Source organism: Apteryx rowi, unplaced genomic scaffold (genome assembly GCF_003343035.1).
Source record: "Apteryx rowi isolate R43461 unplaced genomic scaffold, aptRow1 scaffold_410, whole genome shotgun sequence".
Lineage (NCBI taxonomy): Eukaryota > Metazoa > Chordata > Aves > Apterygiformes > Apterygidae > Apteryx > Apteryx rowi.
In genome coordinates this window covers 666,370-688,004 of record NW_020450622.1, presented here as the reverse complement: position 1 = coordinate 688,004, position 21,635 = coordinate 666,370, and the positions used below count along the sequence as shown (strand labels likewise).

Sequence of the window (21,635 nt, the reverse complement as noted above, 5' to 3'; positions counted from 1 at the left end):
AGCCTATAATGCAGTTCAGTCATGGACTGCTTCTGCAGATAAGCCCTGATTAGTACAGATAGATTTGCCATTGATGTAGTAGGATTTCACCCTCTGGCATTGATTTTTAGTATACTGTTGTTCTGCCTGTAAAGTAAAATCCTGCTATGACTGTCCCACCCATTGAAAATCTGTGAGTATGCGAATGAGTAATTGATGCTTCCTTTTGACAGGCTGATTAACAGCATTACCTTCTATTACTTGGTTGACAGACATTTCTTTATTCTTTCTTTCTCAGTATGACAACATCTTAATGGAAGAGTCTGCTCAGATTCTGGAGATAGAAACCTTTATACCTCTCCTGTTGCAGGTTAGAACTGAATTATAAAACATTCTGCAAAAAGTGATAATTGAAAGTATGTGTTCTTCAGCAATAAGAGGGGAGGGTCTTCTGCAGAAAGTAATATAAAACTGGTATTTCCTATTTACATGAATGGACAGTAAGAACTTTCGCATTGTTGTTCATTAGTTGTTTATCCTGTGTTTATAATATTATGGAATCAGCTAATATGTTCTAAATCTGTTACCTTTAATTAACTAAATAGTGGTATCATCAAGCTCTTCATTTTGAAAATAAAAAAGTTCAAGATAATTGTGTACAATAGGTTTTGGCTTTGTTACCTTCACTCCTCATTTAATAGGAATTGTTAAATTGTTGCTAATTTAAAACATTGTTAAGCTTGCTAATTATTATGAAATAATTGTTTTAACTTTGTTTCCCAAGAATATAAGGGTTGTATAGTTGCACTGCATCATCCTATCTGCCTGTGTTGTTGGTCAATTTAAGTCAAAATTAACTGAGCTAGAGAAATACCAAGTACTTACAACTCTCATGAAAACTGGAGCCAAGTAGAGAGGAGACATACTAATTGCTCTTCCAGGTTATAGAAAGAGAAGAAATGATTACCAGTTCTCCTTCATCTGCTTTTGGCCAATGATTATGCACCTTTTGGCTAGCTAATTTGGAAATGCTTAGTCAGGAATCAGCTGCACCATGTATTGTGCCTGACAAACCAATAACTGGCAGATAAAAAGGGAATGTGGATGAGATATGGTCAAATGGAAATATTGCAGCTGGAAAGGCACTGGTAAGGCAGGGAAGGAAAGAAGGAAACTGGTAAGGCAGGAAAGATATCTATAGCRCAGTCTTTAAGAAGCCAAATCGAAATAGCTCTGTGTTTGTGGAGGGAGATAATAGTTCCTTACCCAAGGGATTGTTGTAGTAGAATCCCAGCACTGCTATGGTTAAGGTTTCAGTATCTTTCTCTAAAAACATTTACTCTGATTGTTCTGAAGTCAACATGTTCACTCAACCTATCTTGAAATTTATTGTGCCTCTAGTGAAAGATTGCCCCAAATCTGAGGTTGTTTTTAGCAACCTGTGCTAGAGATGTATCACTTTCCCCTTTTTAAGAGCTAGAGGATTTCATAAATAATTAAAACATGCTTCACATGCATCTGTGGCTCAGATGACACTTTTAATCCCTTTCAGCTATCTCAGTAGTGCACACCACCCATTTACATTTAACAGTATTGTTCTCTGAAAAGGTAAAGTAACATTTGTAATTTCAGATTAGCCTGAACTAAACTGTTTCACCCCTGTGAATGAAATGTGGGGCTGCTCCGGATCTGTTTGCAAACCTTTTAGCTGTAATAACAGAAGGTGATGTGCAGGCAGTCGGTGCAACTGACCAGCAGTTTTAATAGTAACATGAAATGGATTCAGTTATATTCTGTCCTAGGCTTAATGAATCCTGATTCTAGTCTCTAGAACAGAATTCAAATTAGTGGATCCTAAAATAGAAGGAGATTTCTTCCTGCTGCTTAGTTAGATGTTCTTAACTGTCTGAAAGGTATGGGGGCATAAGGTGTAGTTTAAGTGGCATCTTATACAAGCTGGTCTGTAAAAGATTAGGTATTTAACTGTCACTGTCCATGAAGACACAAGCGTACTTTACTCTASGCTGTTGGTTTTGCTTTTTGGCGGTCTTTAAATTTAGTGTTACAACACTGTTGCACTGTGTAATGAATAAATCCTGTAGGGCTCTTACCTGGGTTTTCATTGGTAATGAGGTGCTTGGCCATCAATTTAGTAAAATAAGCATCTTATAATGCTTTTCATCTGCTTGTTTGGAGCTTCATGCATCAGATTAGTAAGGGGAAATAAGGAGTGTATATGAGTAATGAAGAAGGTGAAGCATTTTGGATAATTAAGGCAGGCCTTCTCATGATAGAATTATGTTCTGGTGGACATTGCATGACCAGTCTTACAAGAACCATACAAACAGTCCTTGAAAATCTGGTCTTATTAATAAAATCTAAGGAACTAGGTTTACAGAGTAGTACTACTTGATTAAGAAAGCTTTAAAACCAAATCTGTTGGACGCTTTGCTGTCTGAGCTTAAAACTGCTGATAGGAGAAGAATGAATATAAAGGAAAATTGTACTTCTCCAAATCAGCAACCTTTCTGGAGAAAAAGAAATTAAATCTTTTTTCCCTGTCATTGAAAGCCATTTCCATCCCCTGTGGTTTTTATTTTATTTTATTTTATTTTTTATCTTTATTATTAAGACATCTTCAGGCTTGATAGGCAGTCTAGAGTTCACCTTTCCTTCCTTGCTCCCTCATCAGGGAGGACTTCAGAACTCTTCATCTTCATTTGGCAATAAAAGGAACTTCACGTTCTATCTTGAATACTGCCTGTCTGAGGAAAGGGAAAAATCAGAGGAATGTGTGAGGAACAAGGGTTTGAATTATAAAACTGGCAGGCAGAATTCTTTTGGATTCTGATTCCTGGATAATGCCAGCCATCCATTTGTTCCTCTTCTGACCCTTTGTTAAAACATTCCTTCATGTGCTGAGAGCAAGTAGAAGGTATATGCTTAGCATATACGTGTATACTATGTACATATCATGTACTGTGTCAGTACATAACATAGGTACACAAAAGATGGCGGGGAACTGGAAGCAGGTATACCACACATACTGAAGTGGCATTCAGTGCAGGAGCCAGGGTGAGTGAGCATTAATTTAGGGGCACATTTGGTCATGGAAGAGACCATGTGACAATTCCAGAGGTGAATAGGTGCAACGTATGAACCACAAAGACACTTGAAAGGCAGGCTTAGTTTGTGGCTCAGGCACATGAGGACTAAAATTGTTTCAGGTATTTCAGGCGCTTCATATTCACTGTCTCAGAAACCAAAAGATAAAAGTTTAAGAGAGTATTCTAGGGAAACAGTAGTAGGTAGAAATCAGTGCTTTCCTTTGTGTAATTAGTCTATAATTGTGGTTCTTCCTTTTGCTCCCTGAGTAATAATTTACTTATGGTCATCAAAACAATATAATAGAATATTGATCCTGATGTTTCTCTACTGATTTTAGTAGATAAATTTATCCTTTTCTTTATAAGAAACAAGAATTCATTTAAAACATCAATCCCTTTTTCTGGCAGTAGAGAGATTGGGGGAAAAAAAAACAGTAGTCATCTTTAAAATGATTGCAAATCAGTGTAGCTTAAGAACGTATTTTGAAATTTGGAGCTTAGAGTAAGACAGTCAATATGACTATATGTTGTAATTGAGTGCCTTGATTATATTTTAACAGTTATAATTGTGTAATTTTTTTAATTCTAGAACCCACAGGATGGATTTAGCCGCTTGAAGCGGTGGATTATGATTGGTGACCATCATCAGTTGCCACCAGTCATTAAGAACATGGCTTTTCAAAAATACTCCAACATGGAGCAGTCCCTTTTTACACGGTTTGTTCGTGTGGGAGTGCCAACTGTTGATTTGGATGCACAAGGAAGAGCAAGAGCAAGGTAAGATGGAGAAAATAGCATGTCTGCCTTGTAAGAAGTTACCAGGTTAAAAATTGGAAAGGCACACATATAACATTGGAAACTTTTGGATTGTTAGGATAGGAGTTTACAAAACTGTAATTTAGTTGTTTTCTTCCATTTTTTTTCCAGCTGAGACTGGGAGGCAGATTAGTTTTATTTTGCTGAAATGCTATCAGATTTAATTACTTTTTCTTGTATGGCAGTACTCTGCTACTGCATAACTACTTCAAGGAAGATGATATTTAAAGAATTTTTAATAGTCTTTCTAAGTTCGGTGGTGCTGCGGTTTTTTGTTTTGGGGGGGGGTTGTTTACAGCTGAGTTTTTTTTCAGAAGGTTCCCTTTTTAAACCAATATATTTAATATATTCAAGGCTAAACCAAGATTTGATATTCCTCTTAAGGTCAGTAAAATGCACACCAAGATATAGTTATGAACACCACTCTCATATAATTAAAGAGACCTTTAGGTAAAGGGGAAAGATGCCTTTCTTATAGTGTTTCAGCAGAGCTTCAGCTCTGCTTGACTGGAGGCATTCAGATTGTCCACGCAAGGATATAATGTCTTTTTGTATATTAAAATAAATACTGTTTTTCCATAATAAAAGATTTTTTTATCCTTATATTCATAATTTCAGTGTGGTAATTTAGATATCAGATTTGTTACATAAAGCTCTTTATTGTGTAAAGTGCATATTTGTGCTGTCGTATTAACAAGGGAAAATAAAGCCAAAGAAGAGAAATAAAATCTTACTACTTTAAGTTTGATTTTAACTCCTAGTATTTTATTTTTTCAGACATAAAGTAGAATGGAGAATTTCAGTTTTTTTCATTTAAGAAATATAAGGGCTGGCAGAATATTATTTTGTTGTCATATGGACAACAGTTATTTTAAGTGTGATTTAAAAGTGCAAATTATAATGTTTGAGTACGATGATAAATGAAGTTAATTTTGTCACCTAATATTCTGCAACTTCTAAGAGTATTTCTTAGAGATAAGAGGACAGAGGAATTCCTACACTTTGATGCAAGCAATCTCTTGATCGATGATTTTTTTCTGTACCTGGCTACACTTTGTCTTCTCTATTTTGATCCTACATAGCTTCCCATGAAGCATCTGTTACTTTATCTGGTCTGCATATTGTTACCTGCTTTTGACTGAGGCATTTTGGTTATGTTACTCTCCCTATAAATATCAGGATGATTCAAATTGTGTAGATTTTGGCTGTTTCCCTTCACTTTTCGTGTTAATACATAGCAATACACAAAAACAAGAAAATCAATTTCTTGTTGCAGTAAGGGGCTCTACAATGGCTAACAGGAAGAATCCTTTTCCCTTACTCCTTCCTTCTTGTAAAGAAGCATTAATATTCCTCACGTTTCGTTATCCATGAAAATGCCTAGTAGATTCCTTCACAAAATTTCTACCCTTTAAGGTGGAGCTGATCAAGCAGAACAGTGCTGCATCTCTGCATATACTTTTATCAATGAGATGCTTTTTTGTCATTTGCGGGCAGACCTCTTGTTCTGAGCTGGTCAGAGTCTATGCAGTTGTAGTATACTTTTCGTCAGCACTTGTTTAGTTTAGGCTTAACACTGTGCTTAACATAGCTACAGAGTGCCTCCACTGTGGCATCAGTTCTGTCTCCAGTCACAGTCAGTACCTGTTCAGATTTGCTGGCAAAATTATGTAGATTGACTCTCTGTTAATTGAAATCCATTAAAACAAGGGACCTCTGCCAAGATACCTCCCAGTGTACAAAAAAAMCCAAAATTAATTAAAAAATAAATTTAATTGTGCCTTAATATCTCTCTAATCACAGTTCTGGATTTTCTTACTGGCCAAAGAAATTGGATGTTTACATTAAATGCCTAAAGCCATTAAACAGTATAAGCATAAGAGTATCTTATTAATTTAAGCATAAGAGTATCTAATCCTTGGATGCCATCAGATTTCTCTACAGATTAGTGACTACCCAAATTTGCAGAGGTGTTACAATCCATTCTTTTGAATTAGCAATTTGGTCTGCCTTTAAAAAAGTGGAGGCAGGCGTATGCTAAGTTTTTCTGAAAAATAATCTGAGATTACTTTGGAGGAAGGTAGATAGAGATCGCTACTTACATTTACAGAAGATAAAACTGAAATATAGGACTTAATGCTCAAGTTTATGAAGTAGGTTAGTGGAAGAACCAAGTTTGGACCTGAGAGGTCCTAGAGTAATGCCATATGCAATAATCTGTATTTTACTAAAGGAAACAATCTGCAGAGGAAAACAGTACTTAAGCAACAGAAGTGTCCTTTTAGGAAGTCTAGCAACCTAATAGTATCCCCTTCTCCTCTCTAGCCCTACTGCTGGTAGCTTAGATACCAGGATATAATGCCACCCAAATCCTTGCTAGGCAGGTAAATGAAATTCTCTTTTGGAATATTCATCTACAGATAAACTGAGGCTAAAAGGGTAAGAGCCCTTTCAGTGCATCTGTGGCAATGTTCTGAACAGTTGTCACAAAGGAAATCTGTAAAGCTGCCACTTAATTACCTATCAGCACTTGCAGTAAAGTCCTCAGTCTTGACTCAGTAAGTTCTTGCGAGACTGCATCTGGAGTGCTGCATTCAGTTTTGGATTCCTCGGTGCAAGAAAGACATTGACGTACTGAAGTGAGTCCAGTGAAGTGTTGTCAGCTTGATTACAGGGATGGAGAACGTAATGTATGACGAGAGGCTGACAGACTCTTCTCAGAAAGGATGAGAGGCAGTGGACGCAAGTTGCAAAACAGGGAAATTCTGATTAGATATTAAGTGAAAAGCTCACAGTGAGGATAGTCAAACACTGAAACAGGTTGCCTAGAAAGGTTGTGGAATCTCCATCCATGGAGATGCAGGAAACTGGACTGTATGAGGCTCAGAACAACCTGGTCTAAGTTGGCCCTGCTTGGAGTGGGGGAGTTGGACCAGCTGACCCCAGAAGTCCCTTCCAACCTATATCATTTTAGAATTCAGTAATCCTCATTCCCTTGAAGGGAAGCATCTTTTGTTTGGAACACGTTGTCATTGTTAAATCCAAAACAGCAGAATTTTAGAGGAGGAGGGTCCATTTTCTTCCTTTTTCTTTATTGCTTGCAGTATCTGATTTGGAGAGGTTAGGAGTGGTCATTCCTCTTAACTTTAGGTGCTTTGTTACCTGACTTCTGAGTTGATTTTTCATTTCTTCCTGTAAACTTCTTAGGTGATCAAGCAGGCATGTGTACAAAGCTTGTTAAATACACAGAGTAGTGTTAAATGTATGGTTAAATATCCTCTTCAAAGAGTCGTATATTGGATCTGGGAAGGAGGATTATGGACAAATTCTCTGGACAAAGTAGAACTGCTTTTGGTATTTGCAGTAAATTTCCTTTTGTACAAAAGGAAAGATTGTTCTTGAATGGGTGGTTTGTGTAGTGCTTAGAAACTCTTTCCATAATTCACTGTTCCATCACAAATCTTTTCACGTCCAGCAGCTTGCTGAAAGTATCTTACAGCAAGTATGTGTCCTGTTTACATTGGGAATAGCAGGTATGCCAGTAAGCATATCCAAGTACATTAAAACAAATTTGAATAGCTGTCCTTATAGTCAGGAGATTAACTTATGTAGAAGTCCGAGTGTTCACTAGCTAACTGAACTTCAAAGTTATCCCTACTATGGGCAGGGGTTTGGACCAGATGACCTCCAAAGGCCCTTTCCAACCTAAATTCTTCTACGATTCTATGAAATGCTGGCTCATATATGCTCACCTGTGCTGAAGTCGCAAGATCTAGTATAAAAGTGTTTAAATCTGTTTTCAAAGATAATTTAAGCATAAAAACCTTAGACTCATTCTAATTCGGACAAAATCATTTCTGAAAATTTTGTTGTTATAATGTCTGTTTTTATTCTCAGTTTGCAGAATGGAATGTGGTTCTTTCAATTTCTGCCAGTAGTTCTTTATAGGAGAGTATGTTTCTCATATCCATGATGTGAGAGAAAGGAGAATTCAGTTCAGACTGCAGCCATGTGTGATGGTATTCAGAGGATGTGAAGAATTAGTCAGATTTCTGTGCTTTCCAAAGAAAAGTGAAAACTGGAGTTTTCTGCGAGAGAGAACCAAAAAAAAAAAATCAAAACTTAAAAAAAATGATTACTAGATAGCTTTTACATGTATAAATGAAGAAAACATGCAGAAACATTCATGTGGGAGGGGATATTTGTATTTGAACTACTTTGAATGACTTAACCTGCTTTTAACTCTTTGGGTTTGTATTTGTGTGGGTTTTGGACAGTTTGTGTAACCTCTACAATTGGCGTTACAAGCATCTGGGTAATCTGCCTCACGTGCAGCTTCTGCCAGAGTTTAGAACAGCCAATGCTGGGTTTTTGTACGACTTCCAGCTAATAAACGTAGAAGACTTCAATGGTGTGGGAGAGTCTGAACCCAATCCTTATTTCTATCAGGTAAGAGAAATATTAAATGTATACTTTATTTAATCTGGATATGCCTTATTAAATCTGCAATGAAGACAGACTATCAAAATACTGTAAACTGTTGTCTAATTCAGGCTTTCAGGTAAAGTTAGTCATGAATAAACATGGTTATTCCTTCTTGTAATCAGTTTTGAATGTTGAAAATGAAGATGAGTTGGAAGTGTCACTGTTCTGATCTGTATGTAATGATGCAGAAAAGCCCATTCATAAAAGAATGAAACAGTGCTCTAAAAAGTGTGTGTGTGTGTCTGTGTGTGAGAGACAGACAGACAATGACTGCAGCTGAGTAAATTGCCAAAAAAAGTAGCCTTGGAATTTCTCAACTAAATTTTCAAATTCAGCCATCTACAGCAGTCCTCCTATGTCTCTTAAATGTAGGAAAACCTTTTACACTTGTGATGAGATGCTTATATTTTCAATCCTCTTGTTTTTCTTCACCAAAATCTTGTTTAAAAACAGTGGAAAAAAACAAATTTGCTGCCTAAATTAGTAGTTTGGGTTTCAGAAGTGTTGAGAAACTGGAGCTTTGTGCAAGTCTGAGTTTAATACAAATATGGAATTCAGATTTTATGTTTTGTTTAATATTATGGAAAGCAAGAAATATAGCTTAAGGTGATAACATTCATGGCCTTTTTTATCCCTTTGAAGATTATTGAGAGCTATTTAGTCTATTTTTAAGAGGTATGAAGGATATTTATAGGTTTTGCTTGGGTTCGTCTAACTTTTTTCTCTAATACAAATTAGTGTGTTGCTAAGCAACGGTGATCCATAATCTGCTGTATTTCATTCTAGATTGAGGGGAAGGTTATTTGGAGGGGAGACTTTGTGGTTTTTTGTTGTTTTGGTTTTTGTTTTTTCTTTTAAGTGATAACAATGTAACGTACAACATAGTAAGAAGCTGTCTTCTGCAACAGCTAAAATTTGTGCTTTAACAACAGGAATCTGGTAACTGAGCATATGAGCACTACTTAGTCTGCTTCTGGGCCAAAGGCAACTGAGAACACTCACACAGGGATAGGAGCACAGAATACCATTATCACTACAATAGCGCTTTCCTGAGTGAATTTTTCCAACATGTCCCACAGTTTYTTCTGTAATCTTGAGGGTGGAGACATATTAGCAGGGTATTTGGTGGCACTGGACAGCTTGGTGGCACAAATTTTTATTTTTTGTGCTGTTTATAAATTTGTGAATTTGGGCATTTCTTTCCATAGACTTAAAGTGGACAAAACTTGTAGAATAGCTTTACATCCACAGGTATTTGGTATGTAGCAACTGCTTTTTCCAGGTAATGCAGAGCCCAGTTCACAAGAGGAAATAAAGGAGGTTGGTATGTTTAGCCTAGTCAAGCAAAGGCTGCATGGGGATAAGAATGCCTATATAAATGTATCAGGGATAAATGTCAGGGAATGAGAACAGTTTTTTACCTGAAAGATCATTTTTGTCTAAGGAGAAGGGATTAAACAGGCCATGAATAACTTCAGTCTGGAAAGTGGACAAAACTTTCTAATAGTCAGAAGAGTGATGCTCTGGGACAGCCATTCATTACAGTCAATGGCAAAGAAAACAAGTGGTGAAATGTAAAATAATATTTGATCAATTTGAAATTGAATAGGCATGGATTGCAGGAGAAATTACTGGATTTGATAATGCAGATGTCTGTTTCCTAATTAATAGTTGAAAGGAGTTCACCTATTCTAGCTGAACTCACTTATTTTGAACTTACTTGAGAGTGATTCATTAAAACTTTTGCATGCTTATTTGGAGCCAAGTTACATCAGTGCCAAGCACTTTATAAACCTTTGCATTTAAGTGTTTGTATCTTACAGGCATCTGTAAGATACCAGTTTTTAATACATTTTAACAAATTATGATTCCACAGTTTCAGAGTGCGCATAGTAGGTGCTGTTTTGGTATATGACCTTTAAGAAGGAAAAAAATTAAACATGATGTTTAGGACCTGTTGAGTACTGTAGTAGTACAGTTAAGCTGGCAGTTCCTTTGTGCAGACAGCTGTATGTATGTGAATGCATTTAGATACAAATGTATAAATACACTAATGTTAAATTAATATGTATATTAATATTTAAATTAATATTTAATGTATATTAAATGTTAACTATATTAATATTTACATTTGTTTAAATGTTTAAAAATGTAAATGTTAATATATTTAAGACTATTAAATATTTAATTTTCAATCTTATATTGAAACCAAACTGAGTGCTTCTCAATAGGTATTGGAAAGTGTCAATCAGTGACTACCARTAATAGTGATGTAGAGGTTTTTAGCAATTCTCTGATTGAAGAGGAATCCAAATTAAGCTGGTTAAACATACTTGTGGTTCTTTTATTCTTTCAAAATGACTTTTGTTAAGTGAGTAAAGAAATATCAGATTTATAGACACTTCTCTCAGTACCAAGATGTGTCTTCTAAATACACAGTAATGTCTCCGGAGTTACAAGACCAATAACCTTTTTTTCTTTTAAACCTAAGAATCTTGGTGAAGCAGAATATGTTGTGGCACTCTTCATGTATATGTGCCTGCTTGGTTATCCCGCAGACAAGATAAGTATCTTGACAACATACAATGGACAAAAACACCTGATCCGTGATGTCATTAATCAGCGGTGTGGAAATAATCCGCTGATTGGACGGCCAAACAAGGTGACTTCGAAAATATCCAAGTCTTTGAGGTGGTTCTGGGTTTGGGGKTTTTTTTTGGTTTGTTTGTTGTTTCATGGTTTTCATATGATAAAACAGTTGAGTTGAACAGATTCACTGCTTTCTGTGCAAGTATTCCCTGGTTAGCAGCAGGCTTTAATTCCTGTGGTTTCTGTGGTCATAGAGTAGTACCGTCACTTCTGCCTGTTTGTAATTTGTTGTGCAGAGGAACTATGTCAGAAGTTTGATAGGCTACAGACTACCTAGGACAGAATAACTCTCTTTGCTCTGTCATTTATTTTGTCCCCTAAAAACCTTCTTTAGAAAGATCCTCTCAGAGTGGAAATGGCCATCTGATAAAACATACGATGAAGGATCTTAGGAAACAAAAATAAGTCTGGTGCTAATTCTGCAGGTTAAAATTCTGTATTATAAAATTGATGGCTTTGCAAAGTCTTTTGGTATTAGMTCTCCACTAATAGCTATCTGAATTGAATAAAAACATAAGAGAGGGTATACTGTGTCAGACAAAAGCTCCTTCCCACATCTTCCAAAGAGAATAGGTTGATGATTTTTCAGGTACAGGTTAGAAGAGAACTGAAACAGAGACAAGGCATTCTCTTCTCTCTTCCCATTTACTATAATCTGAATCTGAAGTTGATGCCAAAATGTTGATGTTGCATTTTAAATGAAATGGAAAGGATTAACTTCAGGGGGTTTTGTTTGTTTTTGATTCTTTAGGTGACAACTGTAGACAGATTTCAAGGTCAACAAAATGATTATATCCTCCTTTCACTAGTGCGCACCAAAGCTGTAGGCCACCTTAGGTATGTAAGAAGATAATCACGTAAAGTCGTGGAATTACATATTTTCCTTAGCAGAAAGATGTTTATGGTATGCTGTAGAAAGGTGCTCAACTACTCAAGTATATAGTAGAAACAAGGTTTAATGTTATTTATGGAATGAAGCTCAAGCCTATTTCCATATATAGCTTTCTGGTAGCCTCTTCACAACCACTTTATCCTTTAGTATTGGCTCTTATCTAAAAACTATAATTAGTTTGTATTACTGCAGGTAGGCTGAACTTGGTTTCACCCTTGTAGAACAATAGGAATGTAATGCTTGTTTGACAAATACAGGCTTGAAATTTTCTCAGACTTTTTCCTGTAACTGAGTTTTTGTTTTGTAACGAAAGTGTGTGACCTTTGCATAATTTGTGGTATGATAGGTGGTTTAAACTGTTTGCACTTCAGTTGTGTGGTGGGGGAAGCCTTGTCTGTTCAGCAGTAGTCAAATCTGTATTATGGAACTCATTTCTTCTCATCAGGGATACATAAATGCTATTATGATTTGTTCTTAATGTAAACTTTTACCTCCAGAATCTAGGAAGAATGTAAAGGATGATGTTAATATCATTAACAATGGAGTTAACCCTCTTATTATATAATAGCTCTAGGACTTATTGAAACACTACGTAGGAAAAAAATGAGGAAGCAGTAGTATTTTAGCAGATTACTGTATATTTCCTTTAATCAAGACTTCTGTATACTGCCTGTTATTTTTATTTGAATTATATCATCAGTGAGAAAGGACATGACTAATTTTTTTTTGTTTTCTGAAGGGATGTCCGAAGACTAGTTGTTGCCATGTCAAGAGCCAGGCTTGGGCTTTATATCTTTGCCAGGGTATCACTGTTTCAGAACTGTTTTGAGTTAACTCCAGCTTTCAGCCAACTCACAGCTAGACCACTTCACCTCCATATAATTCCTACAGAGTATTTTCCAACAGCAAGACAGGTAGGAACATCTGTGCTGAATTTTGCTATCTGTAATGGGTGTGTTTGTGGCCCACCTTTTTTGAGTGGGCTATAGAAAGTGGGACTGCTATGTTCTCTCTGTTACAAATCAATGTTTGGATAATTATGTCACTGGAGTAAACTTTTACCATGATAAACCAACTCTTTTTAACTGATTTTTCTTCCCCTCCCCACCCCCGCGCTAAACTTAGTAACTAACATAACTGTCCAGTTGTGCCTGCTTTTTCATATGATTTTATTTTGTGATAAATATGTAAGCTTTTAGTGTGTTACATATTTTTGGTTTTGCTATGAAGCAAAATAGTGTAGTTTCTCTAAAAAACATAAAGCTAGTAGCTTCTCATTAAGAGAGGTAAAATACTACATTTGACTTGCAGTATTTCAGAATAACCAATTAAAATTTTGAGATTGGGCCCAGAATCATGGAAGAGTCTTGTTGCTGAGCTGGGTGCATAAGTATAAAAATGAATTTGTAACGCTGAACTAGATCTGTAGTAAAAGGTCAGGATTAAGCATCAAGGATAGGATTCATAATAAGTATGATGCTAAACAGTCAAGTAAGAAATGGAAGAGCATATCTGTGGCTGCCTGGAGCTTTGGAAAAGCTGCCTATGTGAACCTGAAATTGTGCTGAAGTTGTCATTTGGGTGTGGACATCTGGAGTACTTTCATTTAAAACATTGTCCAGTGTGAAAGCAGAAGAGACAATCCTTTGCATAATCTTTGGGGAGAAGAGTCTTGAAAAGCTTTGTGTTTCAGTAGTTGAAAGCACACTTTCCGTATTTTAGGTTAGCACACTAATCACCAAGCTATTGCCGTGGTTGGGATGGAGCCCTTCTGTTGAAACTGGTCCACTCTACAACAAAGAAGGCAGAGCAGGAGTGGTCCAGGAGTGCAACTGTAGGCAAAGAGCTTGATTGTGGCAGACAAGTAGGCCAAGTCCTATTTTGATCCTAAACTATTTATGCCTTTAGTTAAATGAGTCCTGAGTCCAAAGTGCACTCTATGGAGTAAGTATCAAAACCCAGCCTTTCCCCTTCCCAAGGAGAGAGAATTTCTTTACTGGGCTGCAGTATCATGGTTAACATAGTTGCCAAAAGTGCAAGGCCTGCATTTTCTATCTTGCAACGGAATTTAGCTGTTCTTTTCGTCAAAAAATATTTTTTTCAATTTTGGGGATTTATATAAGTTTCCCAATAGAGTTAAACAGCCTTTGAATAACCACTGTGTTGCTTTGTTTTGCTGAATGTCTACTTTTTTCCCCTTCCCTAGAATGGAGAAAGGCCGCCTCACCAAATACATGTTATTAAGAACATGCCTCAAATGGCTAATTTTGTGTACAACATGTATATGCACATGATACAAAGTACACGCCACTACCGACAGGTAAGGACCTTCTAATTTTTAAAATAAAATTGATTTTAATAAGTAACTAGGGATGCTGTTGAGGTTTGAAACTGTTCTTCTTTCGCTTTCAAGTTCAAGAAGGTTTTATGGCTGGGAGGGAGGATATTGAGCTCTCCAAAATCTTGTAGTAGCAGGAGCGGCAACTTGTAGTAATTTAGGCCCCAATTAAGGCCCCAAAATAACAGTAATTAGTACTGACTGCTAGACATAGTTCTGTCTGAGCCCAGAAAATCCATATTAATATTAAAGAATTAGTCTGTCCAACACTTGACTGAGGTAAACTGGTCTGTTATGTTTCAGGCAAGTGCAGCTACAAGCATTAGAGCACATCTGTGTGGTGTAACGATGCGTTGTAATAGAGCAGCGTATAGCAGAATAGATCATATCTAGAAGCCATTTTAGCCAAGTTAGCTCACTGCCCTGCTCAAGCTTGTTAGCAGCTGTAGTGTTTTTATTCTGGAGCAATTTTTTTGAGCACTAGTTCAGCACCATGCTGGTACAGAAGCACTTGTAGATGCTTTCTCACAAGGTGTGCTTAACTTTTTCACGGCAGAAATCCCTGGAGCAGAATTCAGAACCCTGAGTAGAAACACTTGGATTCCTTATCCTGTATGTGAGCAGAGATTTAAAATGGTTTAAATAGTATGCTGAATGGGAAGCTGCCTTTAGTCAGCATACTTGAATCTGTAGGTGCCTAGAGTTAGTTGATAGTAAACATAAAGGGAGAGGTCTTAAATCCTACCTCTCAATTGCAACACCTTTCACTTCATGTCTGCAGTCTGTAGTACTTGCTTAATTATATGTCTACAACCTATTCTTTCACTCTGTGAAATTCCCTTGTTGGTTTTTGCTCTTCTAAAGAACTTCCAGAGGAGGAGAAAATGGATGTAAAGGGAAACACTATTTTGTTCAGTATTAACTGACTGTGGAAAGAGCAGGGGATTATCCTTGAACAGGTTGGTCCAGGGTACTTGCCTGGGGGACCTGGGTTCTGTCCTTTAATACAAGGATGTTTCTCTATCCTCTCCTCTTCCTTCTTCCAATGTCTGTTTCATCTAATATATGAACAGCGTAAGCAGCAGAGATCAAAATCCAAAACTCCTCCCTAAACTGAATGTCAGACTTTCAGATAAAAAAACTCTTTCCCTCTGTGCTCCTTATCTCAATGAATCTTGGAATTTTTTTTTTCCTGGGAGACATAGCTTCAGTGAAATTTGAAGCATTTCACTACTCAGAACAATCCTTTGCCAGGCATGCAGGATACTTTCTGTCTATTTGGTGAAGTGCTCTAATTAACTTATTGCTGTACAGAAAGGGGCTAAAACTTCAACTTCTTCTGGCAGAATTTTTTTATAACTAGTCAAAACTAGCACTACATTGTGTTAGAAACTCAGTCCTACAAGCCTGGTAAGACTGTTTCTGGAGCTGGTTTGTCTAATTAGCTTGCAGATCTATCTACTACACAGATCCTGTCTGATGAGGGCTCCATAAGGACTCAGTGCAATGTGCAGTTGGTCACATTCAGATGTAAATAAATAGGCCTATCAAAACTGAGAAGTGCCTGCATGCCCTGAAAAGCAGAATTTTCAAGTTCCTAAGGAAATTGTTAGGCACTGCAGTTTTTGACAGTGAAATTTAGTCCTCTGTAACTAGGCAGCAGTTCTTTGGATGGTAGCATCAAAATTGTAACAAAAGATGTGTTTGCTTGAGGCTTTAGTTGAATCTGGCCCTGATACTTTTGCTAACACCTAATTATTCCTTTTAGCATCTTAACCTTACCCATTGCTAGCTAAAATTAGTTGTACAACTGCTGGTTCCCTACTGTGGCAATGAGTCACACTCTTCTTGCATGAGAAGTCAAAAAGCAAATTAAAAAAAAAAGAATAGGCAGGCTCTTAAAGAAGAGTTTTGCTTTACCCTGTTTGGTACAACATGATATTTTTCATTTACACTGCTCTTAACTGTAGTAGTCACAAAGCATAGTAAGAATCTAAGTTCATCATAGAATAAGTCAAAGTTTGTCTCAAACATCAGGACTATATTTTTGTAATTAAAGGATCTCTGGTTTTGAAACATTCTGCTTTTTCAAGAACAGACAGATTATAGGGACCAATATGATAATTTCGAAGTCTGTAAAAATGCTTTTCCTACTTCTGCCAGTAGTTGTAATTGCTGCATAGATTTTTGCATGCTTGTCAGAAATTTGTAATAATAATGTCATCTAATTGAAGATAAGATTCTGTGTAATTAAATACTCAATTTGTCATGTGAAACCAAGTTGCCTGCAAGCAAAACATAATTAAACGTGATCTACTGGAGTTTCGTCAAGCTACCATGTCATTAAAACTCTTCACAATATTCCTTGGAAATATCCTTCATGGCATTAAATCATATCAGGCTGCAAGAAGCATAAGCATTTCTGTTCAGCCTGGAGTTGTTTAAGATTTATCATACTCTTCAGCTCACTGTATTCCTTGTTGGGTCTTTTTGTTGTTTTTTGTTTAGTCTATAATACAGCCAGCATTGCTGCTTGTAATGTTTTGTACTTGCAAACTACTTTTTGGTTGTGAGCAAAGCATATGTTAACAATACTTCTGTAAAGGTAATTTATGTGACAAATATCTAAGCATTGCCTTATTTGTTCCTGGAACTTCTGTTACTCTACACTTAGAGCTGTGGGTGAAACTTGTATAAATGCAGATAATGTTCACAAAATGTTTTGTAAGACTTTTCAAGGGAAATTACTAAAATGGGTTAGTAAAGACAGGCCTAAAAAAGGTAATCCACTCTGTCTGGAGTCTGAAATGGTAATGCGCAAGATTATGGAGGTAATGTGTCTAGTGCTCCAAGTAGGGCTTTACTGTAGCCTCATTATTTGTCTGGCTGTTTGAGGTAATGAAATTCATTTGATCTCCTTGGATTGGAAGTACTGAGTTTTTATCACTCTCTTTTCAGGCATAAAACACATCTAACAAGACCAATGTGTGTGCCGAGCTTATTCTTGCCCTTCATTTTATAGGAGTTAAGTGACTATAAGTGATTAGTGTTTCTAACTAGCGAGTCTTTGTTGTTAAATTGTTTTCTAATGCAAAACCCTAAATTTAAGGTGAAACAGTTTGAGCTAAAATAGGAATAAATGCCCAGGTGTGATTGGCTTGTTTTGAAAACTGAATTTGTTTTTTTTGTGTGTTTTTTTTTTATTTATTTTTTTAATCATCTAGTGTTTACTGCCCCCACCTGCCATGATTGAAGAAACTGAAACTACTCAGTCTCAAGAGACAGAAGTAGAAGTTGAAGCACAAGGTATGCAGGAAGATACAGAAGAAGAAAATAAGTTAGGGGAAGAAGCAATAAAGGAAGGAGAAGTGAAAGTGGCAGAAGTGGATGAACACCGAACAATGCCAGAACACCCAGGAAGAGATAGTGATAGCGACGACAGCGAACCTGAGGATGAGACTGAAAAGTGATTCAAGTGATCTTTGTCCTCTACATGTTTTAGAAAAAAGGACTGGAAAAAGCAGATACTAATACTGTTGCTGTTTTTACATGGACTTTTTAAAATGGTTACCTGTGTAATGTGACTGTTTTATCTGTTTTCACTGAATACTTCAGTGGACAAATATAATGACTGGAAAACGTTTTACTGAGGTCTTGTCAGTTTCGGTAATACAGTGTGTTTCAGGGCCTCAACTGATACATGATTTCCTTTTCATAAATTGTTTATTAAAGATGCTTTTATGGTAGTTTTGAATATTTTTTTCATAAGTCATTGGCCTTTAGTCCAGTCACTGAGTCATCCATTAAACTTTACTGATTAACTATATTCAGTACTGCTCAGCTACTCTTTGTAGTTTCCTCAACATTTTTGCACTGAAGAATTTCTTGTACAGACCTGTGCTTGTATACACTGAGATGGTGTTTTAGGCGTAGGCTCAAGTTCAATAAGATATTTAATTGTGTGTCTGAGAACATGAACTCCCATGGGACTTGGAAATGTTTAAAAGGTTTATTCAGTTRGGACCTTAGTAGTAGGTTCTCAGAATGTCATAAGGCCCAGGTGCTAATAGCAGTTTCTCATTGATGTTTGCTGCTGCTGTTATTAATTGATCATCATACAAGAAATAAGGATGCAGCTTTTCAACAGCATTATTTTTTAAATTGCAGTGTTTTGATACAAGAAATATCTCTTTCACTTTAAGAGGAGGCAGTTATTGCCTGGGATAAAGCAACATCAACAAAAGTGAAAGTAGTCCCCTAGAAGCGGGATTTGCAGAGCATCAGATGCCCATATTTATGACATAATGGTTGAGTGGGCTTTCTGGGTTAATTTCCAAATGTACATCTTTCATAAACTGATGAGGGAAAGGTTTTCCCTGATACATTAAGCGTATCTGCCAACTTGGCAAATGATTCAATGGTTCGATGAAACTCACGCATTTCCCAATAGATTTTCAAACAAAGCGGTAGCCACAGGAACATCCTTCATTGCTGGCAAAGGAAAAATATTTGGTTTTAAAATGCAGCATTTGTGCAGTTGCCAGAAGGGTTTCCTCGCTAAATTGACCAAAGAATCATTAACTTACAAGCCTTTATTTTTCTTAATATTTTTGTAGTAGAATAAGGAAAAAAGTAGTAAAAAGTAAAATGTAAGCCAAGCTTTATGAGACAGATCTATTATGTTTTTGTGTACATGTGCTGAGATCTCATTTTGTTCCCCTCTTCTCCCTGCCCTTCCTCCATTCCCAAATCATTCTCCCCATATCAGTTATAGGATAGCTCAGGTATAACAAATCACAATACTGGTACATGGTATTCTCTGACATTTTTCGTTCACTGCTAATCTATCTCAAACAAGAAAATCTGAGCAGAATGCATATTCATTCCTTGCTTATTCTGGGTGGAAGGGAGTGCACTGATTATTTCCCAGTTTTCTGCGTATGGAGGGCAAATGGTGCAAAACTGAATAGCTGGGTGATAACAGCTTCATGAAATAACATTCACATGTTCAATCAGGGAGGAGTAATACAGGGCCTTCAGGAAACATGTGACCAACTCAGCAGAGGGTCATCTTTGCTTTCCAGCCTATTTTCTGAAAAAATCTGAGTCTGACAATCACTTATTGTGCTTCAGAATTTTAAGGAAAAATTGGAAATGAATTCTGGAGTTTTTTTCTAAAATGGCTGATTGAACTGACAGGGATTCTATCAATAATAGTCATTCTCTGTACTAACTATAAAGCAGCTGAAGCTGAAAGGGACTGTGAAGACCTTTGTTAGTTGTGCAGAGTTTGCAGTGAAATCTTGCTGCAGGTCTGTGACCCCAGTTAGCCTGTGTGATGGCTGTGGTGCAGGTCTGCATACGTAGTCACTTCTGACATGTCAACTCCTTGTAGAACAACTTGCCAAGTACAGTCTTCCAAGACTACAGTGTTGCCCTAAAATGGTGAGTGGAGTTGTACTGAAGGTTGTTACTGGGTAGGGTGCAGGCAGTCAAATTACAAACAGTTGCAAAAACTTGAAGTACAACTTTACTATGCAGTTTCCTGAAGGACTAAGCACCACCCGTAATATAGATGGAAAGTTTTGTTGAGTGGACTTAAGCTGAGCAAGTGTTTCATTATCTTTGCCACCATCTTCCATATGTTGATGTTTACTCTTTTCAGGGATGTGAAAGCACTAAGAGAAAGAATTTTCAGAAGTCTGGACTATGATATTTTCCTTGTAGCAGTGGTTGGAAAGCTTTGGTGGGGACGCTGATTTGGAGTAGGAGTTAGGGGTTTTTGAGGGGTGGGGGGGGTGTCAAAGCTTTTCAGCTTTGTTTTTTAAACATTTTTGGTAAAGGATGTGTTTAGTCTTTTCCATCAAAATACATTTAGTTTTGATGTTCTGTTTACAGATGTTCTGTTTTGATGTTCTGTTTTTTCTTACAAGAAAGAGGTGGTGGGAGAAGTGAAGCTGTCTAAAACTAATTTTGATCTATATGGTTTGTTTCCTRAAGGCAATATTTACTTAGAACTCAGCATCCCCTTCTGATATCTCAATCTTTATTCTAATGAACAAGATCCAGATGTTAAACTAAATAATATATTTTCCCCAGGAGAGTTGAAATTTCAAAAAGCATAAAATATATAAATTCAATATATTTTTAAAGAAATGGAATCTGCAAACAACTGAACAAAACCATTCTTAACATAGTTTTTAAAAAATTTAAATTCAAGTGTTACTGCATAGAATTATAACAATGAAGGAAAACCTGGAGAACAAAATCTTTCTGAAGAGATCCTTTAAGGGTACAAACCAAAGGAAAATATGTTTAAAAAAAAAAAAACTTTTATAGTATTGTTCCAAATTGGTGTAGTAAAGAAACTAAAGACTTTTTTAGTGAAATGAAAGAGCTGTTAGTGGTTTTGTTACTTCCTATTTATCTAACACTTCCATTTTGATTACTGGTATTTTCTGGTCAGTTACATAAGTGCTGTGTCTGGTCTGAACTCCAAAGCTGTTAAAGATCTTGTTTTCTAAACGCTAATATTTAAGGGATTTTTTTTTTAATTGCCCAATTTTTCTCTATTACTCTGAGCCAGTAAAACCATTTAGGTACTACTTTCCAGATTTATTTAAACAGAGACTAACTTATAAACAGCTCAACCCTTGAACTTTAATTTGTGCTGATGGTGAAAATGGCATTGTAATTCAATGTACTGATCATTTCTGCAATAGCTAGGAAAACAAGGGCAAAAAGCAATTTACTTTCATACTCTTCCCTTTTCCATACATGGCTGAGATATTACTATGTAAATACAGGCCCCTTTCCTTCTGTGACTCTGATATAATGCATTAAGTGCAGGTTTAAAGATGATCCAAGAAGCTATCTCAGTAACTTTCAGAGCATGGTTTGCTTTTGCTGTAGTCTGTATGAAACTTTGAAGCAGTCTGGCAGTGCAGCCAAGACAGTGGGTAAATTGGTCCTAAAAAATTCAGGACAAACTTTGCCAAGGGGCAAAGACAACACAAGCAGGAGGTTTTAACAAGCAGTTTAGAAAAATGAAGATGAACCCCTCAAGATAAGGCCATTGCTTTTTCATAGCCTACCTTGCACTTGCATTAATAGTGGATGCCGAATACTGCTGCATGTGTTTGCTGAGGTTCTACCTTCCTTCAGAAAGCAAGCAAGCGTCCTGCCACCTCAGCTCCCCCGTGGAATGGCTCTCTGCAGTTTCATGGGACATTAGAAGAATGTGAATCCTGAAGAAAAGTGTTGTGATGAGCAGTTGAAGTTAAATTATCCTGACCGAAGGGCTTTGCTTGACAGGACAAGAGAGATCAGTTTTGTTCACTGAAATCACAAATTTGTTTTTAAAAAGACC

The 21,635-nt window shown here is 36.6% G+C and overlaps 1 protein-coding gene across 5 annotated transcripts in view; it reads left to right on the top strand.

Moving 5' to 3' along the window:
• The window catches only part of AQR (aquarius intron-binding spliceosomal factor), a 63,905-nt gene extending 45,813 nt beyond the window's left edge, over positions 1-18,092 (top strand). For 3 of the 5 annotated variants that reach the window (XM_026075781.1, XM_026075779.1, XM_026075782.1), the window contains 8 exons: positions 278-349; positions 3,676-3,863; positions 8,153-8,351; positions 10,879-11,049; positions 11,788-11,873; positions 12,668-12,842; positions 14,135-14,248; positions 17,491-18,092. In XM_026075781.1, the coding sequence (XP_025931566.1) occupies positions 278-349; positions 3,676-3,863; positions 8,153-8,351; positions 10,879-11,049; positions 11,788-11,873; positions 12,668-12,842; positions 14,135-14,248; positions 17,491-17,736 (1,251 nt within the window). In that variant the 3' untranslated portion in view covers positions 17,737-18,092. Of the gene's footprint in view, positions 1-277; positions 350-3,675; positions 3,864-8,152; positions 8,352-10,878; positions 11,050-11,787; positions 11,874-12,667; positions 12,843-14,134; positions 14,249-17,490 lie in introns of those variants that run through there. The other 2 variants (XM_026075780.1, XR_003255192.1) reach the window with 2 other exon arrangements.
• The last annotated feature ends 3,543 nt before the right edge of the window (positions 18,093-21,635 follow it).